At 42.0% G+C, this 22,690-nt stretch overlaps 1 protein-coding gene across 2 annotated transcripts; it reads left to right on the top strand.

Moving 5' to 3' along the window:
• The first annotated feature begins 1,254 nt into the window (after window positions 1-1,254).
• Window positions 1,255-22,383, top strand: zbtb10 (zinc finger and BTB domain containing 10). Of its 2 annotated transcripts, XM_041053430.1 has the most exons (5): window positions 1,255-2,172; window positions 9,094-10,129; window positions 15,526-15,591; window positions 18,314-18,489; window positions 19,212-22,383. In XM_041053430.1, the coding sequence occupies exons 1-5, from the start codon at window positions 1,498-1,500 to the stop codon at window positions 19,491-19,493; spliced, it is 2,235 nt and encodes a 744-aa protein (XP_040909364.1). In that variant the 5' UTR covers window positions 1,255-1,497; the 3' UTR covers window positions 19,494-22,383. The 2 variants fall into 2 exon arrangements, with proteins under 2 accessions (XP_040909364.1, XP_040909365.1); XM_041053431.1 differs by lacking the exon at window positions 15,526-15,591.
• Window positions 22,384-22,690: the final 307 nt, after the last annotated feature.

Consider the following 22,690-nt stretch of genomic DNA (forward strand, 5'->3'; position numbering starts at 1 on the left):
TTTTTTTGCAAATCTATTAGGAATGTAGAAAATGATTTATTACCTAGCTGAAGGCACAATAGTGGCTGAGACTCAATTACAGATACCAGCAACGAACACTCATTTATTTCATACCTGAGAGAGTAGTTTGACATACACCATCCAATACACTACAGGGAAATTAAATTTGTCAGATTCATTCCATTTGTAATGTCAAGTTGCTAGCCAATGCTTATATGAATTGCAGCATTAAATAGACACACTAATCATACGCAATACTTACTTTATTGCACCTTTGGGAATTTAACCATTACAGTGGGATGTGGGACCTTATTGTGATCAAGACCTGGGTTGAATCCTGCTCTCATTTACATGCCGTGTGCAATGCCCTTAATTGGACAGCACTGAAATTATACACACAAGTAAGCATTGCACACACCAACAAGGAGAGATGATCCCATGAAAGAGTGCCACCTGCTGGACCTAATCTTGATAACAGGGAACAGAAACAAACTATATACATGTTGATGTGTTAGAATACTTTACTCTGGGCAATAACATCTCACTGACCTAAAGGATGCCTGTTTCACATCTGAATGATTACACATCACTTGACTTTGCCGAACACACGTGTTTAAAAAAAAAAAAACTTTTTGCTTGTTAACTCACATATCCGAGAAGCAAATGTAAGCAAATACACTATAAATTATGATATTATGGTGGCATGCACTCTGTGTTGGCCTAATATTCTTTGGACAAAGGAAAACGTTGAATTACTGTTATGAAGTGTAGTGTAAGTATTAATGTAATGTAATATTGATTGGTAACTTCTTATTTTGATTAAATATCATAATTAAATGACACATGAATTTGCACATATAAATGTCTATATATGTAAAATTTACTTTACACATCTTTATGTTTATATTATTATACAGATCTTTTATTATTTAAAATATTTTTGCCTTTATATATAATAAAAAAAATCAATATAGACACATTATAAACTCTCATAGAATTTCTCTATAAATATTATAGGAATATTATGTTAACCCCGCTAAGCAGAAGGTCTTGAGTGGGGCCCACAAGTCAGCATTTATGGTCTGGTAAGACAAGTCAAGCCAAAAGATCAAAAGCATGCGGAAAATGGGTGCAGCCTTCAAACACAAAAGACCCCTTGCTGATCAACAGCACCCCCATCTTCCTTTAAAAGCCGTCCCCTCCCTCTCCAACCCCCCCTTTCTCTGGTCGAGGTGCATTGTGGGGAGGAAAGTCGTTGCCATTCGACCTCTGCGGGGCCTGCGCGGACGCAGCGAGAACCCTGAAATTCATTATGCGTTTAAAACCTTTATTTATTTCCGCATAACCTACATACTCTCACCGGGAGGGCCAAAGCGGAGAAAAGAAACGACGACGGTCCATCTCTTTCGGAAGATACATCGTTTGCAAATACATTATTTTTTTTGTCGGAGGGGGATACTGTTGAGAAAGTGAAGATTCTAATTTATATTGAGAAAAATGTCCGGTGAGAGAAACCGCAGGTCGCTGGCTTTCCGAGGAGGTGGATTAGCTGGGTTAACGGGTTCCAGCGGTATCGGTGGGGGGAACTGTAACAGCTGGGAGGCCCCGGCCTGTCAAGACCGACATTTTAACGGGAACAGGCCGGATCAAGAGGAGGACAGGGATCTGGGGGCGAAAGGACCATCGGAGAGGAGAGTGGAGGGCGCTGGGTCTGTCAGCGATAGCACGGAACCCGAGGCGGAGGAAGAAGAGGACCCGGAAGGGGGCAGCTGGGCAGCCGCGGAGGGCGACGATCGTGTCGGCTCCGGGGAAGGGGAGGACGGGTCCAGGGAGGGGAGTAAGTGGACAGCGGGGAACGGTCCCAACAACGCCGACGGCCAGGAGTCGGGAAGCGGTGCGACGGGAGGCGAGACGGGATCCAGGAAATCTGGGGTAGAGATGAGACCGCAGACGTTGCTTCAGAAACACTCACTATTCCATGCTTCGTGGTTGCAAGAATTTCCATGGCTCAAATTTTGCCAGGAGACGGGACTCATGTCGTGCTCTTGGTGTCACAACATTGCCACTAAAAACAGCGACGAGCTTGTCAAAGGCAGTCGCAACTACAAACGGGCCTTGCTGCTGAGACATCACCTGTCTTCTGAGCACGGGAGAAATGACCCCACCAAACAGGTAACGTTAGCTCACGTCCATGACGCTTTCGCTTAGTTACCTGCGTCGCACAAAATACCTGCCACACATTTATCACAACATATGTCACTAACTGCTTTGTTTGTCACTTATAACGACAGTCTGTGCAACTTCTAAACCACCAGGAAGGAGAAAATAGGTTTTAACCTAAGCTTCACAATCCTCTCTCCTGGCTAATTAGCTAGCATTAGCCTGCTAGCTTGAGCTAACAACTAGCATGGCTAACTAGCCACTGGCAGCCTTGCTGTCTAGTCGGAGGTAGATCGCTAGTGACGGTAGTAGAAAGTCCCTGGCGAGGATAATATCGACCAACTGAGTGACTGAATGGCAAAAAAACACACCCAACAACTTCCCAGTGTGAGTGGCACGAATCCCTCTCAGTCAGTTAACGTCTAAAATGAGAGTGTCTATCCACTCACCAGTCAAGTTTGTCGCACAAACCTGCTCCGGTATGACACCTGCTAGCTACTGTCACACAAGAGGCTGTTTCTCATACTGAGGGATGAATTGGATGTCACGAGTAACTGTAAATCATTTTCAGTCTCCCGAAAAGTCATTAATAAGTAATGGACATTGTTAGTGTTGTAGACTACTTTTTATTGGATGCACACTGTACAGTAAAGCCTTTTGTTGCATCAGCAGCTGTCTTGATTGCTAGCTTGCTAGAGGTCACACAATGGCAAGGGCTCGACCCTAGCAGCCTTTGGGGAACCGCACCCCTACCCAACCCCCCGCCTCTGGCCTCTCATGCAGTTCTGCTGGGAGGCAGTCCCGATTGACCTCTGGCGCATTTCTTCCTCCTCCACCTCCTCCTCCCTTTGGGGAGCTAAATTAGAGGCATTGTGCTAAAATGACCCCCCAAAATCCATAGATGGTGTCACTTGTAGGGCTGGACAAGAGGAGGAGAGTAAATCATGTTGCCTGGAGCCTGACAGCTTGCCTGGCCCATATGCAACCCTTTGAATAGGCTTGAATGAGGGAAATTGATGTCAGTAAATAGAATGACATGGCATCACCTGACCCTGTCATCCACATATTTCGGGATTAATGGGCTCTAGTGTTATATCTTTGGGGCATATCTTATGATTAAGGCCCCATCCTCAAGACTGGGACCATCTGTCATACTAATTGAAAATTACTCCTCCTTATTTAATTGGTATATGAAGACTATGTGGTTAGCCTAAGCTTGAGATAAAGTTATTTACAGTGATGTTATATAGTATGTTATATTGAGTGCTTTTAATTGAAACCAACCAAACCAGCTTTATATTTTGTGAACTCTGTCTTTATTGATGTGCATGAGGTCTTTTTATTGATTCATTATTTTTATTGCCGTGTCGGCAACGTTTCTACATTACTCAGTTAGTGACCTCATAATAAAGGGGAGTGTATATTTGCCTTAACAATCATGTCAAAGGATGTTTCTTCAAACGATCCTATTTTTAAAAAAAAACTTTCTGTTACTTGTACTTTGCCACATCCTGACAATGGTCTGAGCTGTCAGGGGAGTTAAGAGCTGGGTGCTATTTGACTCTAATTTGTGAGCGAAGAGGATTGCACTACTACATTTAGGTCCTTCCTTTGTACACGCAATCACTAATCAGAATGACTTAAAGTGATCCGCTAACTTGTACACATCTCTAATTGGTAAGGAGAGCAGTAGGAGTGGATTAGGGGCTTGGTGGGTTTTTCCCTAGCAACAAGGACCCCAGACACTGTACTAAGAGGTTATCCAGGCCATTTCCTCATGAAGGACAGAGCTGGGGAGATAAAGTCCCATTGCTGCATTTGTGGAAATTATTTGATTCTGATTTGTAGTGAATTATTTTTGTTGCTGCTTTGATTTTCTAATTTGGTGTTACACAGTTTAATTTAAAAGGTTGTCTTAGACAAAATAAACTGTAATCCTCTTCATGTGTACAGTACTGTTGAAATAATGAGCCGCAGCGTATATGAAGCTATGCTGCATTGTTAGCAGTACATTAAAGGGGAATTATGGTGTTACGAGGCAATGGCTTGTTCTATTCACTCATTCTTGATGTTGGTCAGGCCTCTGCTGCATTCGTTAAAGCTAACTCGATTAGCCCTAGCACACCAGGGCAGCTGTGGTAAATGTGGGTCTCCTTGGAGAAGGGGGCCGTTGTACTTAATTCTTTAAACTGTCTTGTGCTCAGATTGTTCCTTATGCTCAATGGTAAAAGGTTAAGACGAGGCAAAAGTAGACCACTGGTTCTCTGTGATCAGATAAGAAATCACAGATCTGGGACCTATACAAGTCAGTTTCATTCTATAGCAACAGTCTTTTCCTTATGTGAACAAATTGGTAAAAGGTTACGATGAGACAAAAGTAGGCCACTCCTACACCTATTTTCATACGCAAGATGTGTGTATAATGTGGGGTCACTGAACATGTTTCACCCACATCCGCTGCCACAGAACAATCCCTTTTCATTACCATATACAGAGAGACTATTCTACAACTGTAGTTCCATATCCATCATAACACACAGAGGTTCATTGCGCAATTATTTCATAGTTAGTTTCAGTTTCAGCTCTCCATACACTTTATACACTCCCTCGTTCTCTTTCACTCACTCCTGAGTTTTCTTGTTTCTCTCTTTATGTTCTTTGTTTGAGTGTCAGTAACAAATTAAGTTCCCATTTCTAATAGAAACACCTGCTCACCAAAGCCCAGCAATATCTGAATCGGGCCCATTCGGTTTGACGGACAGCCAAACAGATGTTTTACCTGCATCACTGTGTCAGTCTAAATGGGGTTTATGATAAGATAACACAGTCATTTATTGATCCCCAGGAGTGAAATTCAGATATTGGGGGCCCATACAGGTCATTTTCACCCCTTCATTTTAGTTGAGACAAACAAACTCATTGTTAAGAGTGAGTCTCCCCGTGTAGGGAAGGGGATCCACCCATTGCGGTCTGGTGTCTGCCAGATAGATGGGATGTTTATTGGGGGCCACAGGTCAAGGGAATGGGGTGGGGTGGAGCCAGAGGGAGAATTCTTCTTGTTGAATCTATCAGTGACTCTACCCTCCCTTCTCCCCCCCTCTGCCTCTTCTGTTGAGGCATTGTTAGGAGGCCGGGAGACACTCGGTGCAGCCCTCCCACACCTTGGGCCAAATGCACACTGCGGTATTGTTCTAGCATCTAGGGACAGACGGGTTGGGTGGTGGAGGGGTTGGATTGGGGGAAGGATACAGTAGATATAGGGAGCTAGGGGAGGACCGGTGGAGATAGCCTCAGGGCTGGGCTGGCCGTGGGACTGGATTGATGGTGGATGGAGGTAGATGAGAGAGGGGATGGAGGCAAATGTGTGTATGTGTAAAAGGTAAACAAAAAACTGGCTCCGGTAGATCATTATGTTGCATGGGGACAGTGCTGTATCACATGATCTGTTAGAGGTGTGTCTGAGTGTTTGTCATGGATCTGCTGGCCTTGGGGCTGTGTGGTTTGTTTGGGTTTGTAGTTTATTTTTGTTGAAGTTGCAGCACATCTAGTCTGTGTAGCCAGTGCATCAGTAAGCTTGAATTTATGAGCATCTTAGTTTGTTTAATCCACCTGCAAATAAATTCATATTGGCCATTTACTATAGCTTGTGAAGCGTCTGTGTTTGACCTAGATCAAAGGATTCTTCTTCTCAATCTCCCCCTTGGATTCTCTTTCACTCTCTCACTGCCTTTCATTCTTCCATCCCACCATCTCTAGCTCAAATAAAAAACCTAGCCACGTCATGACTGGGGGAGGTTGATATTGTCCCCATATTCTCTGTTGGCTCAGGCTGGTTTTGCCTCCAGCATCTGCTGTGCAGGGTTGGTCTGCTGGTTCCTTAAGCTCCCAGCTCACACGTGGCACATCTGGAGAAAGGATGATGCTGCTGATGAGGCCAGTATGGAGCAACTTATCCAGTACCAGGCTGTCCTAGCCTGATTCCAATAAATGCACACACACACACACACTTCATGTCAGAACTGCCAGGCAAAATCTTACCTCTCTGGCCCGTTGCCTTGCTATGTGTAATGAATAAAAGCTGTGGGGAGTCATGGAGTTTGGGGCTGGGATGTCAAGTTAGTTGAAATGATAAAAGGGGTCTACAAATTTCCCAGTACTAGGTGTCTGAGAACACTTGTTTATTTATAGCATTTCTAATGCACTGGCACTTTTTCTGACTGTAAATGTGTGTTTGAAGGTATCTTTATTTCAGAATGCTAAATTCAGTTCATCTTGCCTTAACACTGCAAGTTAAAAGCTTTGTTAGGTCTAAATTTATCAGAAGAGAAGAGCAGTAGACAAAAACAAAGCCTCAAAAACTGTGCACGACCACCGGCAATCTAACTTGAAAGCATATCCAGCTTGTCTTGTCGTGATAGCACTCCTGCCCTTCACCACACCACACCAATATATTCCACCAAAGTACTCAACATGATGACCATGCCCCTCCAGAGGCTTTGATGTGTATATCATGGAATAATTTTTTCTCCCTCATCCTCTTCGCCTCACCCACATGCACCCTGGCTCCTTTCTAAGCTTGCAAGTGGTAGCTGCTGTAATAAGAGAGTGAGTGCTGAGCCCTTTCTCAAAGGCCCACAGTGAGTGGACAATGAGCCTCGGGGAGAACACGGGCTATTGTGAAGGCTAAAATGGGGTGACCCATCTCCTTCTCTCTACTGCGCTCGCTTTTCGTCCCCCTCTGCTCCACATTTTCTCCTCCGCCCTTTTTCTCAAGGCTCAAGGTCTCACTCTCTCAGTCTCTGCCTTGTGCTCTCACTTGCTTTCTTTGTGTATGTCTTATCAAGCTTTTCTCTTTCACTCCAACCATTTCTCATCTTCTTTTCACACTTATTTCTATCAGCTCTGTTTCTACTTTTTAATCTCCATCACAGCTCTTCACACATTTTTTAAAAATTATTTTCTGTCCTTCTATCCTCCTTTTATTTCTTTTAGCCTGCAAAGTACATCCACTTTCGCCATCTCCATCTCTCCCTGATTCTGCCTTTCATTTCATCCCATCTCTCTGCATCTCTCCCCCTCCAGCTGTGGGAGAGGATGATAAGCCCCCCTATACTATACTGTGTGCCCAGGCTGCCCTGGACAAGAGCTGCAGTGTGGAGGGAGTAGGGGTGGGGGCTGGGTGGGGACCTCAGAGAAATGGATTTAATCTGAATTACTCGAGCTGAAACCCCAGCTGTGTGTATGTGTAGGCAGCTTGGTTTCTGTGTGTGTGTGTGTGTGTGTGTGTGTGTGTGTGTGTACATGCATGTGTGCGCAGAAGAGATGGTGGTGAGTGGGGGCAAAAATGCAGGGCTCGAGCAATGTGAATTATTCTGGATTAGGACATCTGCTGTGCAATTCTAAAACGAGCCAGGGATGTATGCCACTGCATGTGCGTGCTGTGTGGAACTATAAACTATAACATAACCTTCTACGCATCTTTTATTGGGCAGTTTATTTTGTCTGAGAGCATGTATAAAATTACCCCAGCCCAAACGACGTGGGTTATGTGTGATGCCATGTATTGGGTAAACATATGCATTCACATGTGTGTATACTCCCCTTCCATCTGCGCCGTGCCAGGCTGGCCCTTTGCCCTGTTATGGGGGAGCTGGGGAGGGGTAGTGGGGCTGTTACAGGGTAGTTCTATGCGCCTGCCAGTTCCCCTCCCATCCTACAGTCAGGTTGTGTCCTGCTTTGGACACTTGTCAAGCCTCCTTCAGGTCTAATTATGGCTAGTTTTACATCTAGCTTCTATGCTGAAGAGAGAAAAGGAAAGACTTGACTGTGTGGAAGCAAAGTGATCTTGAACCTTGCAAAACTGCTTTCTGGTCTAGCTTTGGAGGTAATTCCAAGCACTAACTTGGATAGTGCATTTTTGTATGATGAAAAAATAACCAGCTGTCTTTGTCTAGATGACTCCTAAAACTGAGACATATTCTCTACTTTTACTACAAATAAGCTGTTTTATTATCCTAATGGACAGTGGCCTTAGATGCACATTTTATAGATGCAGTGTCTCGGGTTGAATCTGTAAAAGTAGCCATTGATGAGCCCCCTTGAATATCATTGTTCATTTTGTTGTTTGATGGTGTATGAACTGCTTTGGATATCTGAACAAATGCAGATGCAAACCACCAGTCGAACCACAGATACAGGATATGTTGTCTTTCGAGAAACAGGTGTCAGTTATTTTAAGCGTTCGATTGATTGAAAATGTTTCCCCTGCTGTTGCTATGGCTGTGCCCTCTCACCCTAGAGTTAAGGAACGCGACACGTTTGGACATGTTCTCTGCAGCTCTGTCAAAGTGCGTCCCTAAAATGTGGGGAACCATTACTTTAAAAAATATGTGGTTGAGCCACCTTATGAGAAATTGTACAGCAATTTAACAAAGGAACTCCTGGAAAGCACTGAACACTGCAGTCTAATATATTAACTGTATTTATATGTAGGGTGGATTTCTCTTTCTGTATAACTACAAAAGAGAAATACAAAGTCTTTATATATTATATTACAGTTTATAAAGGCATGGTTATTTTCTGTTATCTGGCCTATCATTATACTTTTTGTGTTAGTAGTTGGAGTGTAAGTTTGATGAAAAAAAACTAATTGATTATAGGGCTATTTAAAACCACACAGCCTAAAGATAATACACCTTTCATTTCCTCTTTCCCACCTCCAGAAGCCCGTCAAACCTGTTTCACCCCTAGGGCAGGTGCATTGGTGTAACACTGGGAACCCCGTGTGTGTGTTTTGTAAAGACAGAGTTACAGGAAGGGAAAATATATTTGTGTGTACAGTCAGTGCATTAATGCTTGCTTTTGCAAATTACTTGTGTGAGCATACAAACCCTCTGCAATCATTTTTCTTTCTTCCTCTCTTTCACCTAAAAGGAGATGGTGAGGCCCTCAGACAACGCCAGCCCCTCCACTAACTGCTCAGAGGAAGACTACCGCAGCAAGCCCAATGAGAACTCCTACTGTTACCAGCTTCTCCAGGAGCTGGACAAGCAACGCAAAAGTGGCATCCTCTGTGACGTCAACATTGTGGTCTCAGGCCAGGTGTTCCGCGCACACAAGAACATCCTGGTTGCAGGCAGCCGCTACTTCAAAACCCTCTACTGTCTGACCAAGAGTGAGGCCCAGGACCAGGCCACGGTCACGCACCTGGATGTTGCTGCCGTGCAGGGCTTCTCAGTTATCCTCGACTTTCTCTACTCCGGGAATCTGCTGCTTACAAGCCAAAATGCCATTGAGGTGATGTCTGTTGCCAGTTACCTCCAGATGACAGAAGTTGTACAGTCGTGTAGGGCTTTTATAAAGGATGCCCTGAATATCAGCATCAAGCAGGAGGCTCCAGATTCAGTGGTGGTGGACTACAACAAGAGGCAGATGGTGGCCAAAGAGGGGCAGAGAAGGCTGGACCGGAAGCCAAGCAACTTCTGGGCCACAAACATCCTGTCAAAGCTGTCGATCAAGGCTAGCAACAACAACCAAGGAAAAGATGCAGTGGAAGAAGAGGACGAAAGTGGCAGGGTGAAGGAGGAGACCAGCGATATAGAGGTGACAGTGGTCGGGAATGAGGGCTGTGCCCTGGTGACCCCTGGAGCCTCTGGTAACTGGACACTCCACAACGAGAACTCCTCTGATTCAGCAGAGACCAATGAAACGCGAGCGGCAAGCGCCCAGACGCAGGTCTTCGTCTGGAACGAGTCTGCCACCAGTGGCGCTGCAGCAGCACCCACAGCATTAAAACGACAGGCACCGGATGCTGCGGCTGGAAGCGGGCGGAGGAAAAAGCAGACCACCACACGGCGTTTTGTCTACAACTTCCCACCAGAGCCTGAAGAGGGATTCGATGAAGGGATGTTCATTCAGCCCTCGGCCTCCTACCCCAGAGAGGACTTCTCATCCCTCTCTGAAAATGCTGGTAAGACACACATTTGCAGCTTAAACACACTCGGTACACTCTTCATGCCTAGCCCTTTCCCCTAAAATATATATATAGCTTCACAGTTAGCTCATTAATTTCTTATTCCTATTACTCACACCATATACTCTCTGAAAGTCTCTCAAATATAGGGACTACTTTGTACAGCAGAGAGGTGCACACTGTATTTTTGTGACATATGATCAAGACTTCACTTGAATATATAGTCTTCATGTATGTGAAATACATATTTCCCTGCTGGAAAACTCTGATAGTCTGGTTGTCTGCTTTTAATACACTGGAGAACTTCCAGCTAAACATGCTTTGCATGTTTAAGTAGCCTGTAGTGCATAAAGCTTAACAGCATGGTCAGGGTCAAAGAGCAGTATCAGTAAAAGGTGGTAGTAATGTTTTATGATAACTAATCCTGCCAAACCTTCTTTGGCAAAGAGGTGTTAAAGGAATCACAGAAATGTTGTGAGAGAAGTGCAGTGATATAAATAATCAGCTAACCCTTTTTGTGGCCCCTGTGGAGGAAAAGTTGTATTTTAGCAATATCACTATATCTAAAGGCCTTTAGTTTCCCCTGCTCGCCCCTTTTTTTGTAACTGTCTGCATCACTGTACTGCTTTACAGATGCATTATGTCTGCAAACTTAGTCTAAAAATACTGCTAGTTGGAGACACAGTAACAAGGTAACATAGCTTTAGACAAACCTTAGCTTTGTCTGCCTCGTGCCTCACCCACTCCTCCATTGGCGTCAGTTTAACCTCTGAATCCTTAAATTACTCACATTCAAGAAGCTAAATGATGCTCACACAAACCCAGAAACTGAGTTTTAAGTCTGCATCGTTACATCAAATAAGAGTATTCTAGATGTACAGAATTTTATGCATATCTTCTTCCAGATTTCATATTTGTTGTCTTTGTACATATGTACTGGTATTTCAAATAAAATTAAGTAGCTTTGAGCAGTTATTGCCCGTAAAGCACACAATGCATTTGTTTGCTTACGCTCTTCCAGCCTCTAAAATTCTAGTACTGAAAGATCACACTGTTGTTACTTGGGGGCAGCATTGCCTCGTTTATATGAATGATCTGTGACCATTTTGTGACATATCTGATCATGTCACACCCTGATCACCTGATGCAATTCAATGCTAAGAAGCTAAACTGCAGCTGCCTGCAGTGGGAAGCACTGGCATGATTCACTGGCTCTCACAATCGAATTATTGATCACAGCACAGAAAGTATGGATTTTAAGCTTTCAGTCAGCGTGCTGCTGTTACACCTAACAGCAGGGATATTTGCTTATCAAGCTTCTAACCCGTCGTGCATAGCCAACAAGTGACTCACTCCCAGCCATGAGCTCCGCTAATCACCCCAGAGCAAGGGGCTTTCGAAAGTTACGCCCACCTGGGGTGCTTCGTGTCAGCACAGAGATGTGTTGCCACATTGCTGCTAAGACACGCTCAGAAGAAAAGACGAGGCATTTTGTAACAGATCGTCTCATTAATTTACTTCTGTCTCGGTTTAATGATTGGTTCCGACGGGCATGCCATGTTTATATAGCACAAAATTATTAAATAGTGATATACACTAAAAGAGAGTTAAAAATAATTTCTTCCTGAAATGAAAAGTATAATTTGTCCTAACTTGTATTAACTTTAAACCAACAGTATATGCTGTGGTTGGCAAAAACACTGAATCCCGTCGACCTTATAAGTGGCTTTCACTCATTCTTATTTGAAAAAACTTTTGCCCCCCCCGCGCCCACCCCCACCCCCTTCCTACTTCTCTCTGTTTACCCTTTGATACCTTCCTCTGTCTATCTCTTAATCTATCCATCGCTCCATCCATCCTATCCACATACAGTGCACTGCTCTTAATAATCTCTTCTCTCAGCTCCAGCCTTCTCCTTCTGTTGGCCCCATTAAGCATGGCACTCCATGTAACCATAATGATATCACATATTAAGTGGAGTGGTATGAACGGGGGCGGGGGGGGCGATATGTGAGGCACAAAGTGTGTGTGTGTGTGTGTGTGTGTGTGTGGAAAAAGACTACTTTTTGTGTGTGAGAGAGAGAGAGAGACAGAGACAGAGAAGCCCTCCCTAATGCAGGATAATGAAGAATGCAGGGGAAACATTTCTTCCCTCAGGCTTCCCTAAATGCACTTGAATGCTCTTAGTGCCTCCAGCTCCTCTTAGGGCTCTTTTTAATGTGTGCATGAAGTGATTCTGGGTGTTGTATGAGCCTGGAGAGACACTCACTTAAAGACTGAGTTTGTGTGCATGTGTGCTAACTCTCCAACCTTCTTCTCTTCATGTGTCTTTGTTGTTTAGCTCCGTGTCTCTCATGTATTCTGCTTTTCCAAATAAAGATACGGTTAAGACTTTTGGTAGGCTCTTAGTCACAGTAAAAGGTTTCAAAGCAGCTTTTTACCCCTAAATTATAGTTTTGTGAGCAACAGTCCATTTACCCCAAACAGTACAATTCATTCATACAGTATATTGTAACAGTTTAAATATAGATTTGTGAATATTAAGTCTCTCAAAGAGCTTAAAATGATAAATATTCGCCCATGTAGACAGGCTCTGCTAAAATAACTCTCTCCCAGTCTTGACAGTCAAATCACTGGTTGCTGTATTCTGAAACACTGGAGGTCTGTAACTGATGGACGCCATATTGTTTAACATGTGGGAGAGGTGGTGTCCAGAGAATTTGAGGCCGAAACGTGCAACAGATTATATCCTCATGCTCTTTGATGTCGGGGTAGGAGGACGGCATTTTGCATGTTTCTTAAACTAGTAGAAATAAACAAGTGGCCTATTTTAGAAATTAAACGTAATGGTTTCATTTCTGTGCACAGATCATCAGCAACGTCACAGAGCGTTTTTCACTTCCCGTTGGAAGAAATGGGTTTTTTTTTTTTTAACATTTTCTCAGTTCTGTTTAAGAGAAGTGTTCACTTTAGTTCTTTCTAAAGAGTTGCTATATTTTTTTTTTTCTTTTTTTTTTTTTCAGAAGTGAAGGTGCTGTTTGGAAGTGTTGTGACAGGGAAACGTTTTTTGCATGAATACATCAGAGATATCTGAGATTTCTACTTTGATGGGGTGCGGCAAAGAGGGCAGACTGGTTGTTACTTTTACAGTAATCTAATGCTGTCTCTGCTGTCTTGTGTTATATTTGTGGCTGCATATTTGTCTCCATAATGCAGACCCTGACTATCCTTACCTTCAGACCATACAAGCAAAATAGGCTGAACAAGGTGTCTCGGTATCCCTGCGACATTGGTGTACTTGTGGATGAGCTAAGAAAATCTTAAGAGGTTTGTGCAGGTTGTTGAGTAGGTTGTTGCTTTGTTGACTTAGGTTGTATAGACAGAGGTGGCATCACGCTGCGTGGTGAGTGTGATTCTCTGCATTTCTGGGTAGAAAGCTGCTGTGTCATGCAGTGAGTATTTGTCAGACATTTCAGTTCGTGATGGGTTTTTTTTCTACAAGCTCTCCCTGCCATCCAGGCTCAGTCTTGTATTGCATACAGTGTTCATTTGTTGTGAATCGCTCTGGATGCCTGTATCACATGATGCTTAAAATGTTAGTTATGCTTTACTGAAATATTGCTTTACAAAGCAAAAATGAGAGTGTGTATTTGTCTGCTGTGGGTTATTAGATTATCCTATAAAGTTGTTAATATATAAGCAGTTATGTAGAAGAGACAAGGAAGTGGTTTGCTTGGGGACACCACGAGGCACTAAAAACTCATCTTTAGAATATGAGATGGGCTCTAAAACTGGACAACCCTCTTACAGCATTAGTCGTTGTTTGAGCAGTCATCCGCCATTACTGGCTGCCCCAGTTTCCCACAGTGATGTCGCACGTTAGCCTTTCATTTTGCTTCAGTTTGATCTGTGCGGTCATGATGAAAAATAGTAGCAAAAGTGGTGCTGCTCTTCCTGTTGTTTTGCTTGCTATCATTTTCAATATATGAGCTTGTTTCTAAGTCTTTTGAGGTTAAAGTTGAACAAGAGGTTGTTCAACTAATAAAATGTCCAGGGCCGCAACTAACAATTGTCTTTACGGAGTGCCCTGCTGATTTTTTTTCTTAATTAATCTAGTCTTTAAAATGCCAGAAAGACAGGCTGTCGCAACTTCCTGCAGTTCAAGGTGGCGTCTTCATATGTCTTGTTTTGTCCGACCAGCAGTGTTGTTTGTTATTTCCGACCACCAGTACAAAACTCATAGATATTCAGTTTAGGAAAAATGTCTTAAACAATTAAATTACTATCAAATAGCTGCAAATTTAGTTTTTTTGTGTGTTTCAGCACTAAAAAGGCCTTTCTCCTCTCCCAAGTGGTGGATATCTGATTTTATAATGGAAAATAACTACTGGTAATGATTTGCCAGAAAAGAAAAAATGGTGACAATTACAACCGCAGAGGCAGCTGGTGTTGGAGGTAGACACTTCACAGAGTCACAGGAAGGCTAGTGTTGTGGAAAATAAGAATAGTTGAAAGTGAAGGGTGGTTTAAATTCTCTAAGTACTTTGCCATTGCTGTCTGCTCTTACCACACTGAGCCCACAGCCAGCTCTCACTCGTGGCCCATAAATTCTTGAGTCTTCTCCAAACAACACTGTTGGATTGTTTAAAGGGTGGGTGCAGCACACAGAGCAGGTGAATTGCATTTGCATTCACACCAGTCTCTGTTAAAGCGTGCACGCAAACACAAACACACACACACGCCCATGCACAATAACCCCCACCCCACCCCCAAAATCCCTTCGAGGTGCAAAGCCGGCGTGGGCAGTCCCTTCCCTCTCTAATCCACTCTAATGCACTGGGGCTGTCCTCACTATTCCAAATATTGACCCAGGGAGAATAGACGTACGCACACACACACACATATACACACACACTCTCACACTTACAGGGGCGTGTCTTTAATGGACTTTAAGCGCTGATGCTGGAGGAACTGGACACGCACGCATGCACACACAGGTGCTCACACACAAGTGCTTACAAAAGCTGAGTGTAAGCTGAGCTGGTGTGAGGGCTCGACTCTGTCATTCTCTAATTAAATCCCTCCCTCCCTGCTGGAGCCCTGGTTACACCATTAGTTTGTGGCTCTGCCCTGAGGATCACACTGCTTTACATATAGTAGGGACCTGTGTGTGTGTTTGTGTGTGTGTGTGGGCGTGTGTGTGCATGTTTGTGTTTGCCTATGTTGTTAACTGAAACTTCCATTGTTTCATGTGGGGTGGGGGGGGGGGGGGGGGGGGGGGGGGGTTTAGTTATGTACACAGGGCGTTGTGAGGTGTGCACCCCCCAGACTCTCAACCACTTCTCATCTCTCTTTCTCCCTCTCACTTCTCTTGCCCCCTCCCCCTTTCCCAGAGCTGGCCAATCAGATCCAGTATAGCATCATCCAAGACATACAGCAAGGAGAGTCCTGGGAGAATGGTAAGACGCCGCACTCTCTAGAATTGCCACTAAAAAAATTAAAAAAAAACTAGCACAGGCTCATTCAGTGAAACTTGAAAACTAAAATGCATCCTTTCAAATGAGTGTGGGCAGTCTATTCAGCATGCCTCCTTTATAATGAGAGATCAAATACCCCATTTCTAATGAGGGACTCGTGTTTGACTAGCGTTTAAATACGCACTTGATCTGCATGAGCCTTTTACACAAAGTAATGATCTGTGTAATCCCCATGTCATGGGAGTGGATTGGTCAAGTCAGTTTTATTTATATGGGCCAAATTCACAAATTTCAAATGCTGAAATGGGGGGGTGGGAGGCTGTAGGTGGCCTTTGTAGGTTGTCAGTACACTAGACTGTGGGTCTTAGGCTGTGTTTCAAATCCATACCATGCATACTAATTCTACGCATGTTTTGAGTGTGTTCAAAAGTTTCAAAATGGAATAAAAGAATATTTTTAAACACAGTTTTCCCAGGGTGCATTGCAGAAAGGCAATGGAAGATGCTTACAGCTGGAACAATTTAAAACCAAATGTGTATAGTGGTAGAACAGCTGTGTGAACACAACAAACAAACTAAAACAACGATTACATCCTTGGGAAAATTCTAATCGTCTGCTTGTGAGCATAATTTGACATAATGTCAGTTTGATTGACATGCAGTTATTGTTTCACTTTCTGTTAGTACAAAATCTTAAGTTTTATGTATCACTGCGAAACTACATACTAAGACGGATGGTAGTGAATAAAGTATGTACTGTATACATTTAGTATGTAGTCTGGAATTGGGGCATATTGTTAGACTGATGTTTTGCAGATACAGTGTTAATAACAGTGGTTCTTTAGGTTGAAAGGCATGTGAAAACAGGCCACGGGATTTAACTGTACGCAAACTGAGATAGTATGTTACAGGAAAGACATGAAAAAGTTTATTACCCCACTTCATCAGGTGTGTGCTAGAGCACAGCTGAGTTTTGATCTGTCCAGAGTCTGATTACAACTCATATTGTGGCTGATTTAATGATAGTATTACCCAAAATTAAATTAATTATTGGAAGGGCCATGCACAAGATAAAGAGATTGAAGGAACACATAAATGGAGAGTGCTACACTTGCTGTATCTGCCAGCTTTTACCCTGATTGAGAGAAGCCCACAGGAAACCCCTCCCCATTGCTCTTTCAAAGTCTGGTGCATCTGTAGACATAGGATAGAGTATCTAGTGTGAATCATCCTCAGGCCATTCAGGCCTAAATGTGCTGCAAAATGTAAACTTTTTTTTTTTTGGCTCATGTTTTATAGAGGGATTCGTTTTCAGTTTGTACCTGCTCATGGCTGTATTTGTCGTCTGCGCTGCATATTTATGTAGGTGACAGTGATAATTGAGTTTCATCCTAAACCTCTAATGTCTAAATTAATAGCTAGTTACATTTCCACGAGGTGCTCCTGTTCTGTGTACAACACACACACACACACACGCAGAGTGAATACACAGGTGACCTGCTTCTCATCAACCTTCCTCCCTCCTCCCCCTAGCAACCTACCCTGACAACGCCTCTGTTGTGTGCTCCCTGGCTCAAACAAAAGGCCCCGGCCCTGTTAACCCCACTCTATGAACAGTGAAGACTAGCGCTCTGTTTGGGGCCTTTTCAAAATCAATAGATTGCTTATTTATTTTTAAGCCCAGCTGTCCTCAGTTGCTTGTTAGCATAAACATCCCAAGAGGGATAATGAAGAAAGTGCCTGTGTGAGAACAGCTTGATTTCTTCCTTACTCACTGAAATAAAAAACACATTTATATCATTGCTCCAAATTGTTGAGTACAATAATAGCTAAGTCTCATGTAAATAAATAATACACAGTGGTGTCATTGGTGATCTAAGCTCTTTTTTTTTTTTACATGTTTTTGTTTAGCTTTTCCTAAAGGTGTATGATTTTTAGGAGTTGCTAATCAGATAGTATTGGAACATGTCTTGCGGAAAAGTGCTTTAGACTCACAGTGTCTGGTAACTAGCATTAAGCTGTTGTGTACAGTAGCTGGTGTTAGTGTCAGTCATGAAGTTACTTGTTGTGGTAGTGGAAGGTATTTCAGTCACAGTCTCAGCCATTACACTGCAAATGATGATCTTAAACCAAACTTCATTATTATGTTCATGTAGCACAACGACAGATTTGTGTTACTGCTTTATATTCACTGCTAATATGAGCCCGTATCCTTTCTAACACTGTCGTGGTCAGACCTCCAACATCATTTAAATTGAGCTGCAGACAAGCACCAGTTACCTAGCAACAGTGACAGAGCTGGATTGTAAAGTTCACATGGCTGTCACAGTAATCAGTTAACAAACTTCTGTAGCTTCGACTATGTGAGCTTTCTGTGATACATCAGAGTTGGTGGTTGGATTCTCTCTAATGGTTACCACATCCCAACTCAGTGATCTGATAAACAGGATATTGACTCCTGAGACGCCCCTCTCTCATCAGAGGATCTATAGATGTAAATGTAGCTTTTATGATAATTGCCTTGTTCCATCTCAAGTTCATTAGTTTATAGTAAGTCCAGTCAAATTGAAACTTCGAAAAACAAACCGTAGTGGTCTTTTAGAGATGTAAAGCAAATCTGATCTTATGTTTGGACATGATGCGACAAAATCTGTCTTTTGCTGATCTTTCTCTCCATATTTGTGTTTTTCCCTGTCTCTGCCCAGGCGAGTCCTCACACCTAGCCCTCAATAAGCTCAAGTGCCCCCACTGTAACTACATCGCCAAGCACCGACGCACACTCAAGAGGCACCTGATCATCCACTCTGGCGTGCGCTCCTTCAGCTGCGACATCTGTGGCAAGCTGTTCACCCGCCGCGAGCACGTAAAGAGACATTCCCTGGTGAGTCCGCACATGTACACTCACAGTATCTCTTCCTCTCTTATGTGCCTCCACCATCTTCCATCAAACGCTGCAGTGTTTTGGCCACTCTCACATCATTGCACTTCACCTCCGTGGTGTTTGTGTGCCAGATTTTGCTCAAGGGAGTGAGTGAAACAAGATATTTTTAAAAGTTTAAGTTTCTGGTGGTGAATTATCTTGTCGAACACAGGGAGTATCTTGGGGTCTCTCGCAAAGTGGTACAAAACGAATGGATGTGTGAGACAGTCCAGGATTACTCGTGTTTAAAAATAAGAAGGCTTAGTAGATCATTCCATTGGCAGCACATTCTGAAAGAGCAAACTAAATACTAATACTACTGAATTGTTTTATTGAGCCAAATTCAACTCTGACTGACTGAGCTTACTGGGGAAAAAGCTTTGTCTTTTATACCCAAGTTCCATGTGTAGAAAAAAGGACAAAAGAGCAATTGTTCTCCATTAATGTTTAAAGGAACTGGGAAAAGCACTTGCTTACTTTCTTGCTGCGAGTTAGATGATAAGATCGATACCAAGGTAAATATGAAGCTACCACTAGCAGCCAGGTGAGCTTAGCTTCCCAGAGCTGTTCCTGTAAATGTCGTATTGACAAATGACCAGTGAATCCAAATTTTAAATGGCACCTAACCTGACTTATCCCATCTCCTCAACCCTCTTGATCTCTCTCTCAATCCTTTCTTACAGGTGCACAAGAAGGACAAAAAGTACAAGTGCATGGTGTGCAAGAAGATCTTCATGCTGGCAGCCAGCGTTGGTATCCGCCATGGCTCGCGGCGCTACGGTGTGTGTGCGGACTGCGCTGACTCTCACCAGGCCACTCAGGAGGGCCTGGAAGGCATGGAGTTTCCTCGCGACGAAGACTTCGAAGGCGAGGAAGGGGAGGACCTGGAGGGGGAGGAGCCTACCGATAACGACCAATCAAATTGGGGTGAGGGCAACACTGGTGCTGCCCCGGAAAAGGACTGAGAATTTTAACAAGCTTGAGAAACAAAATAAAAGTTGATGTTTAATATATATGTATACAAAAACTAGCTGGTAAACAATCAACTCCAAAGTGCTATCAAACCTTGAGGTTACTTAATTGTGCAAGTATATGACAAAGATGGATTTAAAAAAAAAAAAAAAAGCTTTGGTAGAGTGGGAACTCCAAGATGTACAGATTTTATTATTGTTCAAATGTGTCCAACTCTGGGCCCAGAGCCCACAAGAGAAAGATTCTAACGACGAATAATATGATAAATCAGGTTTTTGGTGACGTATTTTTATTTCCTGTTTTTCGGGGGGAGAGTTGGGCAGGGTGATGATGTAGTTTTTGAGTTGGGGTAAGCCAATCAACTAAAAAAAAAAAAGAAATGTTAACTATTTAATTTATGAAGAGAGCTTATAATGGTCTTATCAAATGCTATAATTTTTATTTCTGTTGTTTTTGTCTGCAGCAGAGGAACGGTAATGGCTGTTGCTTTCTGCTCAATCTGAGAGTATATTGCTTGGTGCTTGTAGAAGTAAACGGAAGAAGAGCGTTATTGCCGACAGGAAGATTTTTAACTTGCTCTGTAGATCTTGTTTAGATGCGCTAAATATTATATTATTCTTTTCTTTTTTTTTCTTTCCCTGCGCAAATCTTGGAACCAAAAAATCTGTTTTGTGACTCTAATGTATCACAGCCATATTTATGATTAATTTAAGAGGGCTGTGGTATTATGCCAAACAGACCGCACACCAAGATTTAGCAGGAAACAAAAACTACTGAATACGCTTAAAAAAAATAAAATAAAAGACAACGTGAGGGTTTTTGTTAAGCGGGGAAAAAATTAATTAAAAAAAGCGAAAGTACAAGGGGAAATGTTATTGCTAGCTTTATACAAATCACGGCGTCACAGTAACACTTTATTATTATTAAAGAAAAGCATCTGACTTTCACTTAAAGCTTGAATTTTGCCAAATGATGAAACGTTTGGTGCTGTAATGCTTGTTGCAGAATACTGGACCTACAGGCTATATATGATGTTTATAATCATAAAGCTTAAACTGACTCAGTTATACATATGTAATCAGCTTAAACTATAGAACACTGTTGTGCTACGGCGACTATCAGGTATGCTTTGCCATTGTTTTTAAGCTTTTTGTTTTATTTAATGCACACACACGTACACATTCATTCATACACACACAGATTACCATTTTGTAGAACTACCGGCAGTACTTGTAATTGACGTTTTGAGGACCTAAGTGGACATCAATACCTTTATACGTTTGTTTATATTTGGTACTGAGTTATATAGTAAATACAGTATATATATATTTTGAATCACTTGAACGTTGGTTGTGAGGGAGAAGTGTGCAGAAAATCATGATGTGTGATGTTTTAAATCTGAAAGAACTCCATTTTTCATGTGTAAAAGGTATACAAAATGTCATCCGTTTAATTTGATGTAAGTTTTTTATTTTATTTTATTTTATTTTTTTAGGTCTGCCAGGTAGAAAAACACTTTGTTCCACAAAAAGTGAAGCTCTATGGCGCCTCATAGACATGCACTTACTTTTGCGTTCATGAAAATAATTTTCTTTTTGTTTGTTTTCTTGCTTCCCCAAAAGCGGGTCTGAATGGAACTATATAAAAACTGTTGTGTCTTTCTTCCAATGCGCAACTTTTTTATTAGACATTTTGTTTTGTTATTTAATATTATATATTGACTCCAAAATGCAATCAAGACTGTTAATTTCTATTTGTCCAACCAAAATTGTTGTTTTTAATTATTGTTGAAATATAATGTATGAGAAAAGCCAGGTGAAAACTTGCTTAGTGTAGAAAATCCTTGCTCGTGTCTGTAATTGTTGAGATTTTTAAATGTTTATATGCTACAGAATCATTCACTTTACCCTAGATACATATTTTGTTTAATTTTGTCCTTTCCACAGATGTTTCCTTTCTCTTTTGTTTTTCTGTTTTTTTTTTTTTTCATTAAGCACATATTTTCTAAAGAAACACGGATTGTTTGCGGGTTAAAACCTTGGAACAGCAGTATCTGTTCATATGCAGTGGAATATACAGTATGTACTGAAGTGCTAATGATACAGACGATGTGTAACTTCCCTTTACTCTCAGTGGAAGAAGATATATTTTAAGTCATAGAGATATTCATCCTCTTGGTGTCACTTTTACCTTCAAATCACTGTGGGAGGGGTTATATTACGGATATATATATATATATATATATATATATATATATATATATATATGTGGAGAATATATGAGATAAATATATATATATGAAGAATATATTATTTAACTAGTGGATTTACTTAATGGAACACATTGACAGTCAGCCACAAACCTCCTGATGTGGTGGTTTATTTCCGTGAACTTTAACCTTCCGCTCTCTCTCTCTCTCTTCACACTGTGTGCTTGTTCATCACACCATCCTGTTGTCTTGTTTGTTCTTTTGATACTATTTACCATCCTACTGATTTTACTGTAACGAATGAAACTCAAACTATGATGTATCATTTTAGATTTTATGCTGTATTTGTTATATGGACAAAAAAACAGAAAAAAAACATGAAAACGAAGCAAAAACACTACAGATGTAAAGCAGAGGTTTTTTTTCCCCAGCTGTATTTTTTTACGCTGTTGCAAAGGGTTGTATTTTTCAATTTCTCTCGAAGTTTAACAGTGATGCAAAACTTGGGCCACGCCTCAGTGCCCTCCGAACACAAAGCAAATTCAGGTTACTCTTTTTACGTTTTTATCAAAGGTTTTCAAAGATGGAACTACATTCTCCTTTTTTCTCTCTGAATTGTACTACTGTTCCTCTCTATACTACATTTTAAGAATAAAACTTTGATATTGCTTTAACTTTTTTGTCCACTTGTTTTCCTGTAGCGAGGCCTTTGCTCTTCTGATGATGGGCAGAACAGACCTATTTCTGTTTGGTTAAATGAACCAAGGTCCATCTATTCAAGAAACAGAGCACCAAAGAGATGCACCTCAGACCATGAACCAGTTTTTGATTAGGTTTACTGGGTTTATAGGGCTGTGTTACTATCACAGCCCTGTGAATTATCTGGCTACCTGCCCTGCTCTGACTATGAGATGTACGTTTATTGTGCTTAAAAGATCAGGCCAGTCATTTAGCACTGCACCTGCATGTAGCTGTGGTGCT

This window comes from Toxotes jaculatrix, chromosome 13 (assembly GCF_017976425.1).
Source record: "Toxotes jaculatrix isolate fToxJac2 chromosome 13, fToxJac2.pri, whole genome shotgun sequence".
Taxonomy (NCBI): domain Eukaryota; kingdom Metazoa; phylum Chordata; class Actinopteri; family Toxotidae; genus Toxotes; species Toxotes jaculatrix.

Coding starts and splice junctions, on each gene's coding strand:
- zbtb10 (XM_041053430.1), top strand. CDS start 1,498: ATGTCCGGTGAGAGAAACCGCAGGTCGCTGGCTTTCCGAGGAGGTGGA. Junction 10,130..15,525: donor ATCCCTCTCTGAAAATGCTG/GTAAGACACACA, acceptor CCCCTTTCCCAG/AGCTGGCCAATCAGATCCAG. Junction 15,592..18,313: donor AGGAGAGTCCTGGGAGAATG/GTAAGACGCCGC, acceptor GTCTCTGCCCAG/GCGAGTCCTCACACCTAGCC.